At 46.1% G+C, this 23,818-nt stretch overlaps 1 protein-coding gene, 1 long non-coding RNA gene and 1 pseudogene across 2 annotated transcripts in view; 1 reads left to right on the plus strand and 2 right to left on the minus strand.

Moving 5' to 3' along the window:
- The window catches only part of LOC135917042 (acid-sensing ion channel 5-like), a 173,159-nt gene extending 151,912 nt beyond the window's left edge, over positions 1-21,247 (minus strand). The window contains exons 1-6 of the mRNA XM_065450525.2: positions 21,074-21,247; positions 20,864-20,973; positions 16,686-16,767; positions 16,256-16,356; positions 10,168-10,292; positions 9,951-10,111 (exon numbers count right to left, since the gene is read on the minus strand). Of these exons, the coding sequence (XP_065306597.2) occupies positions 9,951-10,111; positions 10,168-10,292; positions 16,256-16,356; positions 16,686-16,767; positions 20,864-20,973; positions 21,074-21,208 (714 nt within the window). The 5' untranslated portion in view covers positions 21,209-21,247. The remainder of the gene's footprint in view (positions 1-9,950; positions 10,112-10,167; positions 10,293-16,255; positions 16,357-16,685; positions 16,768-20,863; positions 20,974-21,073) is intronic.
- The window catches only part of LOC139060746 (uncharacterized), a 28,721-nt gene continuing 10,672 nt past the window's right edge, over positions 5,770-23,818 (plus strand). Inside the window, exons 1-2 of the long non-coding RNA XR_011515002.1 lie at positions 5,770-5,989; positions 16,726-16,843. This is a non-coding gene — a long non-coding RNA (uncharacterized lncRNA). The remainder of the gene's footprint in view (positions 5,990-16,725; positions 16,844-23,818) is intronic.
- On the minus strand, positions 22,198-22,366 carry LOC135917049 (U2 spliceosomal RNA; annotated as a pseudogene).

Consider the following 23,818-nt stretch of genomic DNA (forward strand, 5'->3'; position numbering starts at 1 on the left):
CAAAAGGTCCTTAGTCATCCAACGAATTTCACTGTTTGTTTCCTTTGTTTTTAAAGGAATAAAAAGGTTGATACACATCTGACAAGCTTTTTGAAGAAACTTGTCAAGGTATTAGTGTCACTAGTGGTACTTATTTATTAGGAAACTCATGAAAAGAATCGCATAGGCCGTCTATTATTGCCATATCATCAGCGCAGTTAAAGTCAGGAAATGTGCGGTAGGTACAGCGGGATTTCGGGACGACGCCTCGAACTGAAATTAACACAAAATTTTGGTCAGATACTCCATCGATAACATCGCATTCGTAACCGGCATTAAAAAGAGATGTAGTGAGAAAAATAGTCTCAAGGACTGAAGTTTGTCGGGTAAAATCCTGCACCATATGGTGCAGGCCAGAGGAGAATGAAATGTAGACAACTCACGCCCGATATCCACTTCGTGTCCGCTTACTTTCAGAGAAGGCGAATCAACACCAGGAACATTAAAATCGCCCATGCAGATAACGTTGGACGAGAAAGTACTATAACTACGCAAAAATTCACATAGATTGTGTAAATGCGCAATATTAGAACCAGGCGGACGGTAAACGACCCCTAAATCAAAGAAATGTGTTCAAGTTGAACTTTACACCACAAAGACTCAGTATCAAGTGGGGCAGAGGGTACAGAAAGGTGAAGGTGAGATTGAAGAAACAGAGCAACTTTGCCTCCTTTTCCGAATTTTCTGTCTCGCCGAACAACTTTTAAGCTCTCATAACTAGCCCGCGTGCTTATGGACATTGAACCTTATTATTAGATTTAGGCCCATGTTAACGACTCTCAGGTGGTGCAAACTTTTATCCGAAATGCCCCAACGTGGTGTCTCTCATAACTAGCCTATGTGCTTCAGGACGTTGAACCTTATTATCAGCTTTAGGCCCACATTAACAAGTGTCAGGTGGTGCAAACTTTTATCCGAAATGTCCCAACGTGGTGTCTCTCATAACTAGCCTATGTGCTTCAGGACGTTGAACCTTATTATGAGCTTTAGGCCCACATTAACAAGTGTCAGGTGGTGCAAACTTTTATCCGAAATGCCCCAACGTGGTGTCTCTCATAACTAGCCCATGTGCTTCAGGACGTTGAACCTTATTATGAGCTTTAGGCCCACATTAACAAGTGCCAAGTGGTGCAAACTGGTATCCTAAATGCCCCACTGCGGCGTCTCACATAACGAGCCCATGTGCTTCAGGACGTTGAACCTTAATCAGGTTTAGGCTCACGTTAACGACTCACAGGTGGTGCAAAATGTCGTTCAGAATGCCCGACTGCGGCATCTCTCATATCTAGCGCGTGCGCTTCTGAAACCTTATTATTAGATTTAGGCCACATTAATGAGTCTCAGGTGGTGCAAAAGGTATTCGGGAATGCCCCACTGCGGCGTATCTCATAACTAGCCCGTGTGTTTCAGGACGTTGAACCTTATTCGGTTAAGGCCAATCATAAGAACTGGGACGACGTGCTGCCCTTATCATTTACACATACAACACGGCGAAACACGAAACCACGAACGATAGCCCATTTTATCTCCTGTATGCAAGGTTACCGCGAAGCCCTCTGGACACTTTCTTGCCCTTCGTTCTGCACAGCGACAATTCTTTATCGAAGACATTGTGTCTCGCCGAAAAAGCCCGTCGAATAGCTCGTCTTCGTACTCTGGCCTCGCAAAGCCGTTCGAAAGAGCGATACGACGACCGTCACGCACAAGTATCGTTGAAAAAAGGTGACTTGGGCTTTCTTTGGACACTGCAACGCAAGCGTGGATTGTGCCAAAAGTTCTTGTCACAATATTCAGGCCCATTTGTAGTTGTGGGCCTCCTCAGCGAACTCACTTACGTCATAGCTCGCCTCCTGTGCAATGGTCGGCGGTCCAGCAGAACTCAGCTGACTCATATTGCTCGCCTGAAGCCTTTTTACCCTGCTTATACATCCTGACTCGCCCCACGGGCTTCGTCTGCTTGCGGGGAAATGTAACGGGTACGTAAGGCACATACAAGAAGAGAGAAGGGAAGACGAAGAGAACGAGGAGCTTGAGAGGCCGGGCTGCGCTACCATCACGCTACGATCATCGTCCATCTCCTGTAAATAAAACCATTTCTTCGCAACTCTTCGTAACAATATTTATTGACACCAAAGAGCAGTATCGAAGGTAAGGGAACACGGCGGGCGGGAAGGTCGCAAAACTGCGACCGTAGTCAGCCGTAGTTGCGCACAACAAGTGTGCATTGACGGCTGCCATGTTGCAGTGCACTGTAGCCATGTCAAGGCGAGGCGTGCGTAATTTTTAGTGAACGAACGATGTGTTTTTAAGGAAACCGAGGTGCTGGCGCCTGCGCAATCTTATTCGTGCAGTAGTATATTTCGATAGTTTCATCTGTGGATGCTTTGTGACTTCAAAACAACGGAAGGCAACTGTTTTGCCCCTGTGCTTCCCGGCTTTCTGGATCTATCAGCGCGCATCAATGTGATGTGTTTTCCCCGGCGTCGATTCTACCGTTTGGAGGTAATTATTCTACCTATTTATGCTTCTATAGTATAATGTTTCTTTCTTCTTATCCCAACGGTGGATGTACTCCAGTACAGCGTCATTGGGCCCATTGTTGTGCGCATAGCAGCAATGACATGCCTGTTTCCGACAATGCCGTGCAAGATTTCTGTCTAGAGAATTTCCTTATCTGCCAACAGTTTCGATCTATCACACAGAACATCTTATGTTCATTTTATGTTCTGTATAATTCTTCTGTCGTGTCAGGTGACGACATTTCACATTATGTTAAACATGTCCAGCTATGCATATCACACTTTGTCCTAAAATTAGTTTGGATATTGCAGGGTCATATTATTATATGGCCCTGCAATTTATTTATTATTTATAAGATATTATAGGGATATTATTTATAAGCAAATATTGCCAGCTTCCCAGGTCTTCTTAACCTCCTTCTCAAAAGGACGTTCTCTGGTCAAAGTGGTGGAGTAAAAGCTCCGGCAATCAAGATTGCTGATCTGGCGAAGATCTGGAAAGAGGAATCTAAAAATACATGAAGTGCTAATAAATGCTTCTAGCAATTATGCCTGTTTTTCGTTCTGTTTCTGGTGCATTTTAACTTTTTCTTTCAGGCTGGAACCACGAATCTCAAAGACCCTTCAGGGAAGGTCATTGGAGAAACTGTCCACTGGACCATTAAAAATTCTGTCGAGATAGCACTGTCCATTGGGCGAGTGGTCGTAGAAGATGAGATCAATAATCCCGTCATAGAAAATTCTGCACCGCACACTAAATGACCACTGGTACTGGTGGTGTGATAGTGGCAACCAGCGCGGGTTCTTGTCGCTCCAATAATCGGCGGTATAGATTGACATGTGCGTTTCCGGAAAAGTTTGCTTCGTCTGTCCACAGGAAGTCTGGCTCGCCATCGCAGTTGATCAAAATCCATTTGCTGAAATCCAGTCGGCTTTGGAAATCATTCTGCTCCAACTTCTGGTGGAGTTAGAGATGACACAGAGGAAACTTTGCCTTGTTCGCGATCCTCCAGACAGTTGATTTTGACAATTCTACGTCAGCACTTACGTTACGAACGCTAACGTGAGGATCCGCAGCTGTGAACGCCAGGATGCCTGTCTCCACGTCTTCACGTATAGTCGTAGTCCTGTGCCTTGTCTTCTTAAACGTCCCCGTCTCCTTTAGCGTCTGATAAGTCTTCATTACAGGGAATGCGGTTGGCCTCCCTCCACAGCGCCAAGACTGGTATAACTTTGAGGTCTTTCTCCTACTGCCGCCGGCCGTTGCCAAGGAAAGCAGCATATTTAAGTTTTCTAAAGTGCTTTCTCGGAAAGACAAAAGGCGCCGTGGTCCTTTTGCATGTCTTCTTGCGAGGCTCACTCGCGTGCCACGTCGCGATCGGGCGCACCGAGTGCGGCCGTCATGCCGGGCTTGGACGTGACGTGGCACAAACGCATCATTCGCTCCACTTGCGGAATGAAGCCCGAACACACAAGGCAGCGCGAAAAATAATTGCTCGGACTTGAGGAAATATTAGCCGCAGAGCTGTTTGATCGGGAATGAAAACGCAATTGTCATGTCGTTCTATTGACCGTGTTCATAAAACGCGCTAAACACGAAGACGACAGGAACACATCCGACAGGACGGGCGCGGAACTTCCAACTTGAGTTTATTTCAGACGATCACCAATTTTATGCTCTGTGCATGAGGTACTGTCAGCGTCAAATGAAAGTTGAACAGCGGAGCGCGTGGCCCAAGCATCAGTGAAGATATAGTGCGCGCTGTCCAGTCATCACCATTGACAGGCGCGCACATCCGGTTTGGGCGCACTGCGCAATCCCCCTCTAGTGAGATAATTTCGCTGTTGTTCTGGTTCTTACATTTGAAAGGGAGAAAATGAAAAATAAAAATGAACCTAAAATGTTGCAGTTTACGGCGAGTCGTGTCGAGTGCTGTCGGCGCGAAGAGCGGTGCGCGTGGTGCAGTTTGCACCGTCATCGCAAGGTATATTCGCCAGCGCGGACCGTGCAGGCGAATCTACCTTGCGATGACGGTGCAAACTGCACCACGCGCACCGTTATTCCCGCCGACAGCACTTGACAAGACTCGCCGTAAACTGCAACATTTTAGGTTCACTTTTATTTTTCATTTGTCCAATATAAGCCCTTTCGCAACTTAAGGGGTGTCTGATACACAACATTGATATACATATATATGGTGTAAGTGATACGGTAATTAGTATGGCATGCTTTCTGGCTCTTTTGAAGGTTGCACGTTGCCAGTAATTTGCACGGCGCTGAGAAAAACTATATGGATATTGTGTCGGCTTGCCATCTTTATTAATTTATTTGAAACGTTAATAGGGTACGGGGTTATACACACAGGTCCACTTCCTGCCCTATTTTATTTTTGAAGTAATATAGAAAAATGAATAGCAGACACTGGAGATCCTGCATGTTTCAATATCTCTTAGCGCTATGCTCAGTCTGGTGAATCCGCCGAGGAGGCTTAGCGGCTATGGAATAAAACAAACAGCGCTACACAGGACGAGCGAGTAAAGAGCACAGGACAAAGCGCTGACCAGCAACCAAATGCTTTATTTGCAGAAGCAACGTGTAATGACATCATTGAAGGTGACATTAAAGAAAGAAAAAGAAAGATTAGCGTTAGCCACTGTGATGATCCAGTTGTTTTGTTAATAGCGTGAGGGGCGCAGAACTGACGCATGCGTCGCCACTTGTGAACATGCAAAAGCCCTCGAAGATTTGCCGCGCGCGCTGTTCACTGTATCTTCCAATTATTTCGCACTTGTTAAAAATCAGGGTCCAACCACACCTGTTACAGTGGGCAACCAGATGACTGTACAGGTTTCCTTTTAGTGAAGTGGCATGCTCGCGCAGGTGATCATCAGTGCACCTCCGCGTTTGCACGATATAGCAACGTCTACAATCGAGCGGGATCTTATAGACGACTTGCGTTGTACAGTCAATAAACCCCCCGAACATGTTTCTTATAGCAGTTTTGTGGCGCGACAGTATCCACCCTGTTGACTACATTGCACAACCTGCTCAGTTTATTTGCACACAACCCTCACTCCTGCCTTAGCCGCACGGCGGACCAGGAACTGCCATGACATTGACGGGAGCCTTTTTTTTCGTTGTGCAGGGCTTTCTTGGTTTCGCCGTGGTATCAACTTTTGTTCATCAACGTCTCGGCGAACATCCTTTCTGCGATGTGCGCATATGCACCATCGGCGGTGATATTGCGCCTCGAATCTCATCGTCATCTCCAGACGCAACCCTGCTCTTAGCGGCCCCTTTTGAGCGCAGCGCTGTGACGTCATCGGTGGTGACCCGTATAAAAGAAGCGCCGCAGGAATTTTCCTTCTGTGGGCGCGGCGGATCAGGAACTGCCATGACATTGACGGGAGCCTTGTTCTTCGTTGTGCAGGTTGGTTCCGATACAAGCTCCTTGCGTAGCGATTATCGTGGTGTTATTGTCCTGCCGTGCCCACGGCGATGCATTGCTATGGCTTATGAATGTCTCGTTGTGTGTAAATTGCTACTTTGCGGTGATGTTGAAGTAAATCCCGGCCCTACACAGACCGAGATGCTTAAGCAGTTATTAGAGGGGCAGGATACTCTTCGTAACGATATACAAGAACTGCAAACGCATTTCTTGAAAACTGAGAAGCTGGTTTTGGAACTTTACAGCACGCTTAACAAAATGCAGACGCAAATCATGCAAACAATTGATACCCCAGTAACAAACACCCATAGTTTACAGTCTATTGAGCACTTGATCAGCTTCCAGGCTAAAAAGCTTACAGATCTTCAGGACCGAAGCCGACGATCAAATCTGATAATTCATGGGATACCTGAAATACCAAATGAGACAGAAAATGCACTCAAGTATAAAGTTGTTAAGGATGTATTTAAAGAACAATTGAATGTACAGTGTGATTCTGTCGGTCGGATTCACAGATTAGGAAAGCAAGGTGACAAGCGACCGGTAATTCTGTATCTTCAGAATTTTAATGAAAAGAAAGAAATATTGCAAAATGCAAAAAAACTCAAGGGAACTAGTATTTTCATCCAGAACGACTACTCGCAATCTACCTTAAAGAAGCGCAAGCTTCTGTGGGAAAGTGCAAGAAACGATAAACTTCAAGGAAAGAAGGTGTCACTTATACATGACAAGCTCAAAGTAGACAGGCATGTTTTTTTTGGGGGGACGAATCGCAGAACAAACGGGTACAGGTTGCAGATAGTAGCTCTCGGCAAACGCAGTCGTGAAACAATGAACCTTCAAGGAATAAGCAACTGCGATTATTAAATATTAATGCTAGAAGTATTGTAAATAAAGAAGATTCCTTAGAAATACTGTTACTTCAACACGACCCTCACATTACTGTTATTGCCGAAACTTGGCTTCGCGAAGATATTAGCGACCAAGACATCTTTTCTCCCTGCTATAGTGTTTATCGCGTAGATAGGTCTTCTAGGGGAGGAGGTGTGGCGGTACTAATTAAATATCCGATAGAGGCTGTCGTTCTGGACATAATACCTACGTTGGAATGTATATGCATAAAGGTATCGCTTTGGGGTTATACCCTCGTTATATTCGCAATCTACAGACCTCCTGATTCCCCTCCTGAATTTTTGCATGAATTACGGTCTTGTATGAATAACTATTTACACAGTAAGATTATCCTATTAGGCGATTTTAATTTGCCCGGTGTAGACTGGATGCGCCTTCAGCCTGGGCCACATCACAGTCAGAATATTATTGTACTGTTTGATATCATGTTAACACATGGTCTCAGACAAGTTGTTCATGAACCAACACGTGTGCAAGGTTCTTCATCTTCAGTTTTGGACCTTGTTTTCTTAGCTCGGAAATTCGATGAATTCACAGTGGTGATCGAGCAGGGGCTATCCGACCACTGTCTTGTTTGTGTTGGCTTACAGCTTGTTTCCTGTGCTAAAACTAAACAATCATCTGTCCATTTTGTCAAAGATTACTTTCTCGCAAACGACGCATGCGCGATTGATTACTTGGAAAGTTGTCTTACTGATTTTGACGAAAATAATGTTAACTTACTTTGGACCCGCTTTAAGGACATGTGTCATTTTTGTCTTGATAAATTCATGCCAAATAAGAAAAAACAAGTTCACAAGCAAACACCATGGATCAATCGCAACATCATTCATATGAAACGTAAAATTAGGAGATTAAAGAAGGCCCGTACGCAGCCAAACTTAATATCTGAACTACAAGACAAGCTTGCACTTGCCATGCATAAATCAAAGGATTATAATTTTAACTCATCTCTGCCTAATTTTATTACAAACGATCCAAGTAAATTTTGGAATTACATTGCCGAGAAGAAGAAACCAATATCCCAAATCACAATAAATGAACAGATGGTTACGGAGAAGGTTGAACTTGCTCATCACTTTAATATGTTTTTTCACAGTGTCTTCTCAACTCCCAGTAATTGTTCACGTAACTGCCCAGCGTACCAACCGTTTGATGTGAATTTTATGTCGTATGCTGGTGTACGGTCTATGGTGCTCAACCTAAAACCGAAATGTTCAAGTGGGCCTGATAATATCCCTAATTTGTTTCTCCGTAGATATGCTGTAACCTTATCAAAGTTGCTTGTTACAATATTTCGTGCTTCATTATTGTCGCCTAAGTTACCGAATGACTGGAGAACAGCCCGAATAGCACCAATTCATTAAAAGGGAGACCGTCTACTTGTAGATAATTACCGTCCTATTTCTTTAACGTCATCATGCTGCAAACTCATCGAACATATCATAGCAAAAAGCATAACCACATATCTAGAAAAACATTCAATTTTAACTAATTTCCAGCACGGGTTCAGACGAGGGTATTCGACTGTCACACAGCTGGTCACTGTAGTTCATTCGTTTGCATCAACCCTCGACAAGAACGGACAAACAGACATACTTTTCCTTGACTTCCGTAAGGCATTCGATACAGTCCCTCATGATAAATTAATCCTAAAACTTGAAAATGCAGGAATCCCTCAGATGTTTATCTCTTGGATTTCAGCTTATTTGTCTAACCGGAAACAATTCGTTGAGATAAATGGCGAAAAATCGGGCTGCCTTCCGGTCACATCGGGTGTTCCCCAGGGCAGTGTGCTGGGTCCTCTTCTTTTTGTTCTATATATTAATGATATTGTTAACACGGTTGAAGATGGTGTACAGATTCGAATATTTGCCGATGACTGTGTGTCCTTTAAATATATTGTTTCTCTCCATGATCAAACTAGTTTATGTTGTAGTCTCAATAACATTCTTGCATGGTGCGGGTGCTGGGGAATGACAATAAACAAAGACAAAAGCGTACTACTGCGAATGACACGTAAGAAATCACCCCTGCTTTATACATATAAGTTAGGTCCATCACCTCTTCGTGAAGTCGCTAGCTATAAATACCTAAAAGTGACCCTTAACAATTCACTATCATGGAATGATCACATAACTAACACTTGCGCTTCAGCCTTCAGAAAGCTATGCCTGCTGAGACACAATCTTAAGAAAGCCCCACCTAACGTTAAAATGCTATGCTGCATATCCCTAATTAGACCTAAGCTCGAATATGCTTGCATAGTTTGGGATCCATACTCAAAAACTAATATCAATAGTCTTGAGAGAATTCAGAGAAAAGCGGTCAGATTTATATTTAAAAAATTTTCCAGATGTGATTCCCCCACCGAACTTATGAAAATTAACAACCTTGAACCACTTGAACTTAGAAGAAAAAAACAGAGACTTGAATTCCTTAAACTACTTCACACTAACAATTTATCCCTTGACCCATCTGAACATTTATCGCAGTTATCGACCAGAACTACACGCCACCGCAGACATGATGCATTAACCCCTTACTTTGCAAGAACAAACACATATAAATTTTCTTTTTTTCCTCGAACTGTAACCGAATGGAATTGTATAAATTGAATCCACTTCCTAATCTTGTTTTTCATTGTTCTGTTTGTTTTGTCAATCTGATTTTCTTTGTATGTACCATATGTCGCCCTCCCTGCTTGGACCACGTGTCCGCAGTATTCAATAAATAAATAAATCTTCATAATGTTATGGGAAACACGGTGTACATATGGAAGGACGGGTTTCGACGGCTGTTCCCGGCGTTCTTTACTCATGCAGTCACCGCCTTCGAAATGTAGGCCAGTCGTGAATTACCACGATTGTCGTGTCATGCTTGGAACGACAGAAAGCTGAGCTAGTTGGTAAGGATTCATTGTGTAAAATAGAGCTGAGGCGGGACACAAGAGTAGATGTCCACTTCTCTACTGTTGTGTCCTGTCTGCACGCCTCGTGCCATGCGTTCGTCGTCGAAGGCGAGCACGCACCTGCCTGAGCGTGAAGATGTAGTTGTGTCCGGCCCGCAACGGGATGCCGTCCACCTCGGGGTCGGGTATGACCTCCGGGTCGTGGAACACGATCTGGGCGCCGGGCCACACGTCCGAGCGCGGGTACTCCTGCTGCTCCAGGAACAGGATGACGCTCAGGTCTGCGCGCAACGAGTGTGAGCGGTGGGCGCGCCCCCGGCGAGAGCCGTGCGCGCACCGATTTGCCGCGCGATCTCGGCCTCCTTGAGTCCGGAGCCGGTCCACTCGACGTTGTACGAGTAGCAGTTGCTGTACCTCAGGTGGAAGAACTCGTCCCGAAAGCCCTGGTCATCTGCAACCTCTCTGCGCGCAATCAATCAGTCAAGTTGCTTTGTTGCCTACTGCTCATCGTTAGCACAGCTTTCATTATTGCCTGTGCTAAATAAAATGCCGTTTATTCCATCGCAAATATACCAAGTCATGTATTCACGAATCAGCGCATCTCAACAGAGCGAACGGAACAAGACGATAACGAAACAGGATACGGAGGGGTGCTAAACTTTCATGTGTTTTATTTTGTCGCACCTAAGAAAGCTTATTACTCATTGCAAGCAACACCACATACACAACTCATTGTACTCGTGCCATCAAGCCAAGAAACGTCAATTATTTACTTAATAGAGCTATTGACTGCGAGCTTACACACATCGGCCCAAATCTTGCTCTAGCTTCAGCTTCTTTTCATTGACGTGTCAGCGAATTATGATAACGTCCTAAAACTGCACATCTGTTGGACTCAGGGATAGTGGTGTTCGAAATCAAGTAGGGGTGTGCGACTATCAAAAATTTCTAATAACAAGTCGACCATTCAATAATCCAAATTTTTTTACTTTACGCCGTTGTTTGCACAACATCAAATATGAGATCGAAGCAAAATGCAATAGCTTTCACTCCATCCGCAATGAAAATAATGTACTAGAGCACGCTGTGCCTCTCAGGCAGCCAGGCGTGTCAGGTCAAACATGATCACCCGAAATACAATGTTGTTTAAGCATACCATTCCGCAGTGGCTGTTGGTTGGTACCATTTATTAATGCGGCATGTCTGTCCTTTCACCAGATTAAATCAGAATACCTGTCATTGCAACATACTTTATCCAAAATTTGAAGGCCGCTTAAAGGGAAGCTGAAAGGTTTTCCAGAAAAAATGAGTGAACATCTGTACATAATGGTTTTCAACCCTCCGAATTCGAATATCGTATCGGAATTGAGCGAAAGGAAGCGCAAATATATTTTATGTCGACGAAAAGTGCAGCAGCGGACACGCCCAGCTCACGCGTCTCGTTTCCGCCTGTGATTGGTCGGTGCGCCTCGTGACGGCAACTCTAGTAACCGACCGCTGCCGCTACACATGAAGCGCGGTGCCAGGTAGTTTGGTGCTGTTTTTCTGAGACGGTAAAGGAAAATTTAGAGAGGCTGCGTTTTTCTGAGGAGTTCGGCGTTACTCCTTACATGTACGAGCCGATTGCGAAGAGCCGGCCTCTCGAAGAAGCAAACGATGCTGGTGCGAGCAGTGCTTTCGACGAGAACGAAAGCGAAGTCTTGGGATCTCCTCGTGTTGGAAATGCTCTTTAGTGACTGCTTTTTGCAAAGCGATCTAGTGATCTCGCCGATCTTTCGCCGATCTAGTGAGCTCGTTTCTGGTCAAACAACTGTAGTGTTGTGTTCCTGCATGCCTCCTCGTGGAACGTAAGCGGGGATGCGATCGTCGGCATTTGTGCGCTGTCCAAAGCTGTCGCCAATCTCCAAAGACGGTTTAAACGCGTGAAAAGCTTCCCGGTTCATGCAGTACGTGTAGTGACCTTCATCTGTTGACTACCACTCACGTTGATTACCACTCACGTTGATTACCACTCACGTTGATTAGCACTCACGTTGACTACCACGCACGTTGACTACCACTCTACATACACGCAGGTGCACCAACAAAGGAATTCAGAGTTGATCGAAGCAGATTACGATGGCACGCACGCAGAAACAAGCGCGGTCAGGCACGGTCGCGGACGCTGCGAAGGAACGAAACAGAGTTGACGTCACAACACCGCGGTTTCCGGCTTCCGCTCCGCTCGCTCACTCAACGGGGGGCGGAGCTACAGCGCAATTTCAACCGACGATTACGTCCCTCCTAATTGAAAAAAAACCCAAATTTTACCTACATGGTTTATATGGTTCCCGCGTCCGTATATGAGCGTCTTATTGAATTCGACAGACTCTTCAGCTTCCCTTTAAGCTTTGCCTTTATAAGTGGAACGCGATAGCATTCAAAGACCTCTTACACTTCCGAGCAACTCCCGCATCATCATCATCATCCTGGTTACGCTCACTGCAGGGCAAAGGCCTCTCCCATACTTCTCCAACTACCCCAGTCATGTACTAATTGTGGCCAAGTTGTCCCTGCAAACTTCTTAATCTCATCCGCCCACCTAGCTTTCTTCCGACCCCTGCTACGCTTCCCTTCCCTTGGAATCCAGTCCGTAAGCGTTAATGACCATCGGTTATCTTTCCTCCTCATTACATGTCTTGCCCATGTCCATTTCTTTTTCTTGATTTCAACTAAGACGCCATTAACTCGCGTTTGTTCCCTAACCCAATCTGCACTTTTCTTATCCCTTAACGTTACACCTATCATTCTTCTTTCCATAGCTCGTTGCGTCGTCCTCAATTTGAGTAGAACCCTTTTCGTAAGCCTCCAGGTTTCTGCCCCGTAGGTGAGTACTGGTAAGACACAGCTGTTATAGACTTTTCTCTTGAGGGATAATGGCAACCTGCTGTTCATGATCTGAGAATGCCTGCCAAACGCACACCAGCCCATTCTTATCCTTCTGATTATTTCCGTCTCATGATACGGATCCGCCGTCACTACCTGCCCTAAGTAGATGCATTGCCTTACCACTTCCAGTGCCTCGCTACCTATTGTAAATTGCTGTTCTCTTCCGACACTGTTAAACATTACTTTAGTTTTCTGCAGATTAATTTTTAGACCCATTCTTCTACTTGGACTGTCCAGATCAGTGAACATGCATTGCAATTGGTCCCCTGAGTTACTAAGCAAGGCAATATCATCAGCGAATCGCAAGTTACTAAGGTATTCTTCATTAACTCTTATCCGCAATTCTTCCCAATCCAGGTCTCTGAATACCTCCTGTAAACACGCTGTGAATAGCATTGGAGAGATCGTATCTCCCTGCCTGACACCTTTCTTTATTGGGATATGGTTGCTTTCTTTATGGAGGACTACGGTGGCTGTGGAACCGCTATAGATATCTTTCAGTATTTTTACATACGGCTCGTCTACACCCTGATTCCGCAATGCCTCCATGACTGCTGAGGTTACGACTGAATCAAACGCTTTCTCGTAATCAGTGAAAGCTATATGTAAGGGTTGGTTATATTCCGCACATTTCTCTATCACCTGGTTGATAGTGTGAATATGGTCTATTGTTGAGTATCCTTTACGGAATCCTGCTTGGTCCTTTGGTTGACAGAAGTCTAAGGTGTTCCTGATTCTATTTGCGATTATCTTAGTAAATACTTTGTCGGCAACTGACAGTAAGCTGATCGGTCTATAATTTTTCAAGTCTTTGGCGTCCCCTTTCTTATTTATTAGTATTATGTTAGCGTTCTTGCAAGATTCCGGTACGCTCGAGGTCACGAGGCATTGCGTATACAGGATGGCCAGTTTCTCTAGAACAATCTGCCCACCGTCCTTCAACAAATCTGCTGTTATCTGATCCTCCCCAGCTGTGTTCCACCTTTGCATATCTCCCAAGGCTTTCTACTTCTTCCGGCGTTACCTGTGGGATTTCGGATTCGTCTAGACTATTTTCTCTTCCATTATCGTCGTGGGTGCCACTGGTACTGTATAAATCTCTATAGAACTCCTCAGCCACTTGAACTATCTCATCCATATTAGTAATGATATTGCCGGCTTTTTCTCTTAACCCATACATCTGATTTTTGGCAATTCCTAGTTTCTTCTTCACTGCTTTTAGGCTTCCTCCGTTCCTGAGAGCATGTGCAATTCTATCCATATTATACTTCCTTATGTCAGCTGTCTTACTACGCTTGTTGATTAACTTCGGAAGTTCTGCCAGTTCTATTCTAGCTGTAGGGTTAGAGGCTTTCATACACTGGCGTTTCTTGATGAGATCTTTCGTCTCCTGCGATAGTTTACTAGTACCCTGCCTAACGGAGTTACCACCGACTTCCATTGCACACTCCTTAATGATGCCCACAAGATTGTCGTTCATTGCTTCAACACGTCCATTGCGTCCACTTCCTGAGTTAAAGCCGAATACCTGTTCTGTAGCTTGATCTGGAATTCCTCTATTTTCCCTCTTACCGGTAACTCATTTATCGGCTTCTTATGTACCAGTTTCTTCCGTTCCCTCCTCAGGTCTAGGCTAATTCGATTTCTTACCATCCCGTGGTCACTGCAGCGCACCTTGCCGAGCACGCCGACATCTTGTATAATGCCAGGGTTAGCGCAGAGTATGAAGTCTATTTCATTTCTAGTCTCGCCGTTTGGGCTCCTCCACGTCCACTTTCGGCTATCCCGCTTGCGGAAGAAGGTATTCATTATCCTCATATTATTCTGTTCCGCAAACTCTACTAATAACTCTCCCCTGCTATTCCTAGTGCATATATGCCATATTCCCCCACTGCTTTGTCTCCAGCCTGCTTCTTGCCTACCTTGGCATTAAAGTCGCCCATTAGTATAGTGTATTTGGTTTTCACTCTACCCATCGCCGATTCCACGTCTTCATAGAAGCTTTCGACTTCCTGGTCATCATGACTGGATGTAGGGGCGTAGACCTGTACAATCTTCATTTTGTAGCTCTTATTAAGTTTCACAACAAGACCTGATTTTGGCTTCTAGCGCGAAGTGAAACACGGACACAGAAAGGAGCAGACAGGACGAGCGCTCGTCCTGTCTGCTCCTTTCTGTGTCCGTGTTTCACTTCGCGCTAGAAGCCAAAATCATGTTACCGTACCAACTCGCCCAACTGTCTATCCTTTTGCATTACAACAAGACCTGCCACCCTCTCGTTAATGCTATAGAGTTCCTGTGTGTTACCAGCTATATTCTTATTAATCAGGAATCCGACTCCTAGTTCTCGTCTCTCCGCTAAGCCCCGGTAGCACAGGACGTGCCCGATTTTTAGCACTGTATATGCTTCTTTTGGCCTCCTAACTTTGCTGAGCCCTATTATATCCCATTTACTGCCCTCTAATTCCTGCAATAGCACTGCTAGACTCGCCTCACTAGATAACGTTCTAGCGTTAAACGTTGCCAGGTTCATATTCCAATTGCGGCCTGTCCGGAGCCAGGGGATTCTTAGCACCCTCTGCTGCGTCGCAGATCTGACCACCGCCGTGGTCACTTGCTTTGCAGCAGCAGGGGACTTAGGGGCCGGGGTTTTATGGTTCTGTTCATATAGGAGGTTGTGGCCAAGTACTGCACCAGGGTGGCCAATCCTGCTCTCGTGACGGAGTGAGTTACCGGTTCTGGTGACCGGGATCCGGCCACACTCCAGGCCTGTTTTATGCAATTTTATCAACACACGGATTTATTTTAATCCGGTGGAAAATTGCCGGCACCGGGATTCGAACCATGGTCCTCTTGCACACGAGGCGGATGTTCTTCCTCTACGCCACCGCTGCAACCTACGCCACCGCCACCGCAGTTATCTGCCATTACTGCTGTCCAAATGCCTCGCACCCGCTCATATTTATTGTAGCCCGGCCCAAAGTGCTCTCTGTTTTGTTATTGCTACATTCCTACTTCCCCTTCATTCTTACATTATCTTGGTGGTTGTTTCAGTAGGCTTTGCCTTCGATGATGCATGTACCCAATTACGTATTGCTTGGCCATGGTTAGGACTTGCTTTTGAATTGGTACCGGCCGGTGGCTCGTGCCTTTGTTTGCAAGGACATTAGCCTTACTAAGTCCGTGAGCTGCATCACGAGGAGACAAGGGCGCACTGCGGAGCTTATCATCACCGCAAATTGGTGCAAACGCAGGCAGCGGTGAAATATTCCTGCTTAAAGTGTAAACGAATCGTTCAGTTTGTCATGCTTTAGAGAGGCAGCACAAATTTTGGCTGGCGTTCCTATCTATAACCAGTTATGGCACATTTGGGCCACAATCCCCCTTTGCTACAGCCTAATAAAAGCTATAGACAATCTGGATTTGCTTGTAACATTAAGGTGGTGCCGCGCCTTCACGATTACTGACGGAGTACGTCTAAGGAGGAGGCAACTCACACAGTGCCGTTGACCACCTTGGACGTCTCGAAGATCATGGTTCCTTTCTGGTGGCCGATTTCACCCCTCAGACTCTTGTTCATGGTACGCAGCATTGCATCCTGCGGCCACATATCCGTAGGCACAGTTTCACCGCTATTTCTTTGACGTTCATCACGTGTGCAAATCAATGCCCCGTCTACAATGATTCATAGTACGATTCACGCTCAGCGGCTGTTTTAAGCAGGAAAGACCCAATGTACAAAATAAGGTATTATGCAGATTTGTAAATGCACGGAGTGAAGCGCCCTCATGAGGACGCACTGCAACAGGTACACGTCGAATAAATGAAAAATGCATTCAATACTTGCTCATTATTGTACATGCTCGCTGTAGCTGACGCCTGCAATCGCGGCAATCTGTGCACGTGCACACTTGGTTCATCACTCACCAGGTTTTCAGTGCCGCCCTTGTGCTTCGTTTGCACGCAGTTGGTCTCCCCTCGTAGTCTGCACAGCTGGGACAGCCGCACTCTGCGCCGAGGCAAGCGACAGCCACCGATCCGATCGTCGGTCGCGCAAGGCGTCACGCTTACCGACTCGCAAGCAGGTGGGCAACGAGAAGAAAGAAATCACCCTCACGACTCGGTCGCCGTGCTAGCAGAGCGTCTTCGACTGGCCAGCACTGGTTTGGACACGCCACTGGTAGTAATTAGCTGCGCTGAGCATGGTTGCTGCCGTACGAGCGGTAAAAGCAATGCGCTGAGAAATACAATAACGCGGATACAGATGCAACGACAGGAACCGGATGCGAATCTGCAGCTTTCAGATGAGCGTCGCTGTGACGTCAGGATTGGGTGCTACATCGGCACTGGTATTTAAAGAGTAGTGAAACGTCTCCTGTCCATCACTTCAAGCGAAAAACCTTCAGGACAAACGGTTTCGTACAAATAGTCAATTAGGAAACCATGAGTAATTCGACTTTAAAAGATGCATGCTAGACCGTTCAATTTTGTAGGGCAACTCATAATATCGAGAGTTTATGCACATCGGAGGTTAACGCTTTTCATAACCAGATGCATGCGTGGGGTGTAGAGGCTGATTTGACTGCAAAAAAAAAAAAATCACTTCCTTGCTGTAGCTGGTCTCGAAAAGCCAATGCGGAAGCGACAATACTCCTTTTGCAGGCATAATGTGCCACGAGCTTGAAGTTCTAGTTCCTTATCCCATGTTTGGCGCTACGTTACGATATTGAAAATGTGTCGATCACTGGTGTATGAAAGTAAGAGGGGCCGTGTTAGGGAATTTGCTTCACAGTTTAAGGCATTATATTTATCAAAATGAAACCAGAGCCTTGCACTTAATGGTGATATAAAACAAAACAATCGTAAAAAGATTAAATAACACCACATTATTTATTTATTTATTTATTTATTTATTTATTTATTTCAACATATTGTCAACCCTTTAACAGGGTTATTACAGGAGTGGGCTACAGAAAGAAACAGTAATAATAGTAATTGTCAGGGGCAGATTGCAAAACAAGTACATATAAGAAGAAAAAACGTACGTACAACAGTAAGTATGAATACGAGTATTAACAAGCATGCCAATAGAAAAAACAAATAATCATATGGAGAATACAAATAAATGACATCAGGTTGATGAGTACGTATTAAGTGAGTTATGTAACATCGCAAGGAAATCATCAATTCTTTGCAGTTCGACTACAAGTCGGTCAAAGGTATTTATTCCATTTCCGAATGCATCTTGGGAGAAAAGAATAATAGAATGTATTGTTATTGCACGCATATTCTTGAAGTGTGAGATCATGTCTATGACGTAGGTGCCTTGGTTGTTTAGTTTCGACGTATCTTGTTTGTCTATGTTAAAATAGTTGTGCAGTAGCATATATAAGAACTTCAGGCGGTGAATTGTAGCTCGAATGTTGAGTGAGGGCAAACCTGCACGGCGTAGCAAATCTGTCGGGGAATCAAGGCGTTGATAGCGGTTAAAAATAAATCTAATCGCTTTGCGCTGCACGTTTTCAAGCATGCTAATACCGCTACTTGTGATGGGGAACTAGATTATATTGGCGTATTCTAGAATCGGTCGGACAAATGTGGTTTACGCTAAAGGCTTAGTGCCACGAAAGCAATTTTTTCTTTGCCTTCGCGGTTACAGCTTCCGTGTGAACTGCCCAACTGAGATCAGAAGTTATTATTACACGAAGATATTTGTACTGACTTACATTTTGGGATGTGGCGTTAATAAGACCATAAGGAAATGCTAAGCTTGTTTTCTTTCCTGTTATTGACATTGCAACTGTTTTGTCTGAATTAATCGCCATTTGCCAGTTAGAGCACCAACTTACTATTTTATTCAGTGCAATGTTCAGCTCAATTTGATCACAGTATCATTTGACCTCTTTATACAGTACGCAGTCGTCTGCGAATAGCCTAATATTTGCGTTAATGTTGATTGCCAAGCCATTTATAAACAACAAAAATAATATCGGTGCCAAGAAGGATCCCTGGGTCACGCCGGATGTGACATTTGATGTGTCAGAAACGTGCTCACTGCACTGCACAAATTTTTGACGGCCGGACAAATGCAAATAGCCTAATATCCATCGCTACCCATAGCTCGATATCCATCGAGTCATTGGCCCATCCCCACGTTTGCGGACCAGCTGGAAAACTAGCTTTTCATGGGAAACCCGATCAAACGCCTTTGAGAAATCCATAAAAATTATGTCAATTTGGGAGTGTTCGTTATTATCTTGGGCCAAGTCGTGCATTATCTCGACGAGTTTCGTTACGATGGATAGGCCTCTCCGAAATCCGTGCTGGTTGGGGTGTAGCAGATTATTGTCTTCGACAACCTTTGTGATGAATTTGAGGACAATATGCTCGAATATTTCACAGCTGGTACACGTCAAGGAAATGGGCCTGTAATTTGATGGGATCGTCTTGTCACCGGATTTATGCACTGGGATTATTTTTGCGACTTTCCATTCAGAAGGAATCTGTGGATCCTAGATAAATTTTGTGAATATTAAGCGTAGTTACTTACTAACTGGTTCTGCATAGCGTTTGACGAAAGCGTCCGATATCACGTCTGAGCCACAGCTCTTTTTTTTTTCATCAAGTTTTAATAGCAGACACAGTGCACCACTGTCGGTTATTTCTGGAGTTTCTTGTAATTTCTTTTTGGTTGATGGGATAATTGGGGAATGTTGCATTAGTCCATTATCGATTGTAAAAATCGACTGGAAGTAGCGATTAAATTGATCCGCCTTACCTTTTCTTTCTATTGAAGGAGAAGCCTTTCTATCGTTATGTTTACCATTTACGTAACGCCAAAATTTTGCTGGAAACGTTTTCATGAATTTGCATAGAGTGGTACCGTAGTAGTGCGGTTTGGAAACGCGTACCTTGATTTTCAATGTTTTAGATAACGCGGAAATCTGAGCGGTGAAATTAGCGGCTAAGCCAGACCTCCTATTTCTTCAGCCTACTAATTTTATGTTTAACGTGAATTTTTTCGCAATATGGTTTGCAAGCGCCTACATTTTGTTTTTGAACCATATGTGCACCAATTATTAGTGCCAGATGAAACAGTATCATCATCAGCCTGGTTACGCCCACTGCAGGGCAAAGGCCTCTCCCATACTTCTCCAACCACCCCGGTCATGCACTAATTGTGGCCATGTCGTCCCTGCAAATTTCTTAATCTCATCCGCCCACCTAACCTTCTGCCGCCCCCTGCTACGCTTCCCTTCCCTTGGAATCCAGTCCGTAACCCTTAATGACCATCGGTTATCTTCCCTCCTCATTAAATCTCCTGCCCATGCCGATTTCTTTTTCTTGATTTCAACTAAGATGTCATTAACTCGCGTTTGTTCCCTCACCCAATCTGCTCTTTTCTTATCCCTTAATGTTACACCCATCATTCTTCTTTTCATAGCTCGTTGCGTCGGCCTCAATTCGAATAGAACCCTTTTCGTAAGCCTCCAGCTTTCTGCCCCGTAGGTGAGTACTGGTAAGACAGAGCTATTATGCACTTTTCTCTTGAGGGATAATGCCAACCTGCTGTTCATACAACCTGCAGTATACCATACCTTTAAGGTGCGTTATATGGCTTTAACATTTGCGTTTAACACATGTCCGCGCCTTTACTTTAAATGATCAAAGTAACGTCGAGCCTTACCAAGATACGGTTTCACTAGGTTGGCACAATGCTCTTGGCCGCCTACTGTGTTAGCACACTCCGAAGCACGTTTCTATATACCGATCGCAAGAAACTCCGCCAGATAAGAATAAATGTTCCTTCGATGAAGTTCCCGCTCCGTAAGGGGTTCCCTCATGCCAGAGGAATGGCACACATGATGTATACGGCCTATTTGGTGCAGCAGTGTAGGCGTGTTGGTTGCGTCCAGTCGGAAGGAACGACTTTTCAAGAAGCTCTTAAGACCCCTCCTTTATTTACACGCTGCACTACTTTTAGTAGAGTAAAGCAGGTGTACCTTGCGTCTTTGGAAGGGCATAAAATACCGGCCTCCGAAGAATTCGCGGACTGAAGCGCTTGTGCAAGGCCTGTAGCTCGCACTGCTGGCACCGGGGCTCACCTGTTGTTGTTGCAGATTGTGACACCGGGAAAGTCGAGGTCATCCGTGCGCTCAGTCTCGACTTCGATGATTGTGGGAAACTTCCAGAAGATCTCCAGGAAGATGAACACCTGCGCAAATGGGTCAACATCCACCGAGAGGGCTGTCTGAAGAACGCGCGCCGCACGAATTTCCGAGCGCATTGCTGTAGGACGCACGTGGTCTACCTACCTGCGAAAGACATCCCAGGACGCAGAGTAGCACCACGGTGACCCAGAGCACGCGTCCCAGCAGCTGGCGCTGCTTGGTGGCCAACTCGAGGAGCTGTCGCGCCCGTGCCGAGGCCGTCTCGCGGCCGCTCGGCATCGACTGGCGCCGCGCCGGCGGAACGTGCAGCTTCCCCTCGCCGTCGTCCATGGAACTGCACGAGAGCGAGCACGCAGAAGCTCCTCTGGCATGCGTTGTGCCACTCGCTCATCTCCGCGCAGCCATTATCAACGCTATGAATCCGTACCGACGACCGCGCTGCGGCGCCAGGTGACGTTCCAATCATTGCACGCCGTTATCACTGTCTAGCGCCTCATCCATCCCCGTCGAACCATTGACCAAACGTACCCGGGCGGCGACGGCACCACCGCGCGGGCCGCACCTTGAGAGCGACCTGCGGTGCCGACGCCGTGTTCTCGCCGTAGCGCCGACGGGCGGGCCCGCGTCGGGAGAGGGCGGCGCTTCGTTGGGAGAGGCTGCACGCTTGTTGCGGCGGTCGTCTCACGGGAGGGACGGGGCGACGGCTTTCTCGATGGGTGAGCATAGAAATCCTTACGCATTTAAAGATTATTTCATAAAAGGAAGCAAAACACTTTCACAGCAAATACAATCACAAACACACGCAGTCGTACGCTAAGCGTGATGGTAAGTAGCGCAACGAAACGGCGCACAAGAGCAAAGGGAAACGCACAAAGCGCTACACTACAATTGAGGTTAACGAAAAACACGTGCAATAAGTATGTGCGGAGTGTGATGTGGAAGAGTCCACAAAAAATTGCAGCAATTCCACTCTGTGTAGGAGCGCTACTAGCGTAGCTGTGAAAAAGACAAAACACACCACTGAGTGTAAAAATTTACCGATTCTGGAACTTTTCGATTCCGCGTCTGTAGAATACTCTGCGAAAACGCACGATCGCTACTAATGGCGGCTCAACCTGTCTCCGAATTGAACTGCGCCAAGCATCGCAAGACGCTGACTTGCCCGCAAGAAATTCACAAGGGCGTTCTATGCCATTGTCTTTTCTTTTTTTTTTTCACAGCGAAGCTGTATGTGACTAGTTTCTAGTAGATACATGTCCGTAGACCAAAAACCCTGAGCCGATCCTGAAGATAGTGCAATACCGGGCCGACCTGCGGCGGAGGTGAAGTAGGCTTCAAGCACTCCGCCAATTTGCAAAAACAAGTTTAATATATACGGTGCAAATCAGAGATTAAGCTAATAAGAGCCGATACTACAGTTTCACCCCCGTTGGCCATGTCTACGTTCGCACCGCCCTCTCTTTGTCGGCGTTCCAAGCGCTTGTGTGTATCCTTTCCTTCCGCCCTCCCGTGGTGGTGGTCCCGTCGAAATGTCACGCGTGACTAGTTCCCTCCGGCTTCTCGTGACGGTGGCCCCGTCGTCCACACGAATGCATATAAAAATCAAGGTAAATGATGAGTCCGTACCTGTGTTCAAAATTTGTGTAACGCCTGCGTCGTATGCTAAACAGCTTGGCTGGTCACCCGCCTTCACAGAGTGGAATGGCTCATTTTTTTTTTCATTATTGCGACAGCGTGCCTTCTGGCATAAAGAATTACTTGCAAGTACAGATGCACGCTCGATCCCCGGAGGAAGTCCAGCAGAGTCCAGTGGTGGGGCCCCAAGATGCAACATCCGGCGGTCGACCAAGGACTGGGGCGCCGGATGTAATCGAAGTAGGTCTTTCTGGCGAAAGGCGTGTAGAGATGGGCGAGTGCAGAGGAGGTGCCTAATGTCCACCTCGCAGACAGGAGCTGGACAGAAGGGGCAGGAATCGCCGACCACGACCAGGTTCTTCCCAGCGCGCTATAGGCTCCCGCGGGGAGGTCGGTGCCACACGGCGGCAGTGGTGCTCGTGTGGCGCGCCGAATTTTTGTTTCAGTGAGGAGCCTCCGGAGAGGTGATTGACATTTGAAGGGGGCGACCAGTTTTGTTGTGACTAGCTTCATCAACCAAATCCTGCGTAAAATGTGTATTGCGATGCATCCATTGTACACGTACTGTGACGGATAATTGCTCAAGTGTGTCCTGAATCTCCTGTGCCAAAACGTCGGTATTAAGAACACGCCGCAGACTTCGAATGGCAGCTGAGAAATCGGTGAAGATGTCAACGTGCCTACTGGACGCCAAAAGGAGCAGACAGAGTATTGGATATTGCGTCTCGAATGGCCAAGAGCTCCGCCTGTGTCGACGGCAGGGGAGCAAGCATACGAGCAAGTTGCTATTTCTGTCAATATTTTGGGACAAGCGATAGCCTTGGCGACGTGATTCTCACTCACACCAGCGTCGGCATGCACTACATGTCTCTGGAAAGAGTTTTCACTCGTAGTTGATGCGCTCTTTGGCGTCACGCTGGAATCCCCGAGGTGGCCAGCGGATCGTGTGTGTATGTGAATCATAGACCGACTGTGCGTAACTTGTTAATAAAGCCGCGGTGGTTGAGGCGGGCACGAACCGCGGGGCAACATCGAACCGTCTGCCATGTACTCCTCAGGAGCTGCGGCTTCAGGGATATTATGGCACTTTACGGAACGAGCTTGGCGGCGCTGGTGAACCAGTTAGTCAAGCGTATTTGATTGTGCTATCACCTGGAGGGCGTGAATGGAAGTAATTCGTGGAAGGCCCGTTATTACGCGCATTGCGGCTCGGTTGATAGATCCCAATCGGTCCCACTCAGGGCATGTGGCGTG

Source organism: Dermacentor albipictus, chromosome 6, assembly GCF_038994185.2.
Source record: "Dermacentor albipictus isolate Rhodes 1998 colony chromosome 6, USDA_Dalb.pri_finalv2, whole genome shotgun sequence".
Taxonomy (NCBI): domain Eukaryota; kingdom Metazoa; phylum Arthropoda; class Arachnida; order Ixodida; family Ixodidae; genus Dermacentor; species Dermacentor albipictus.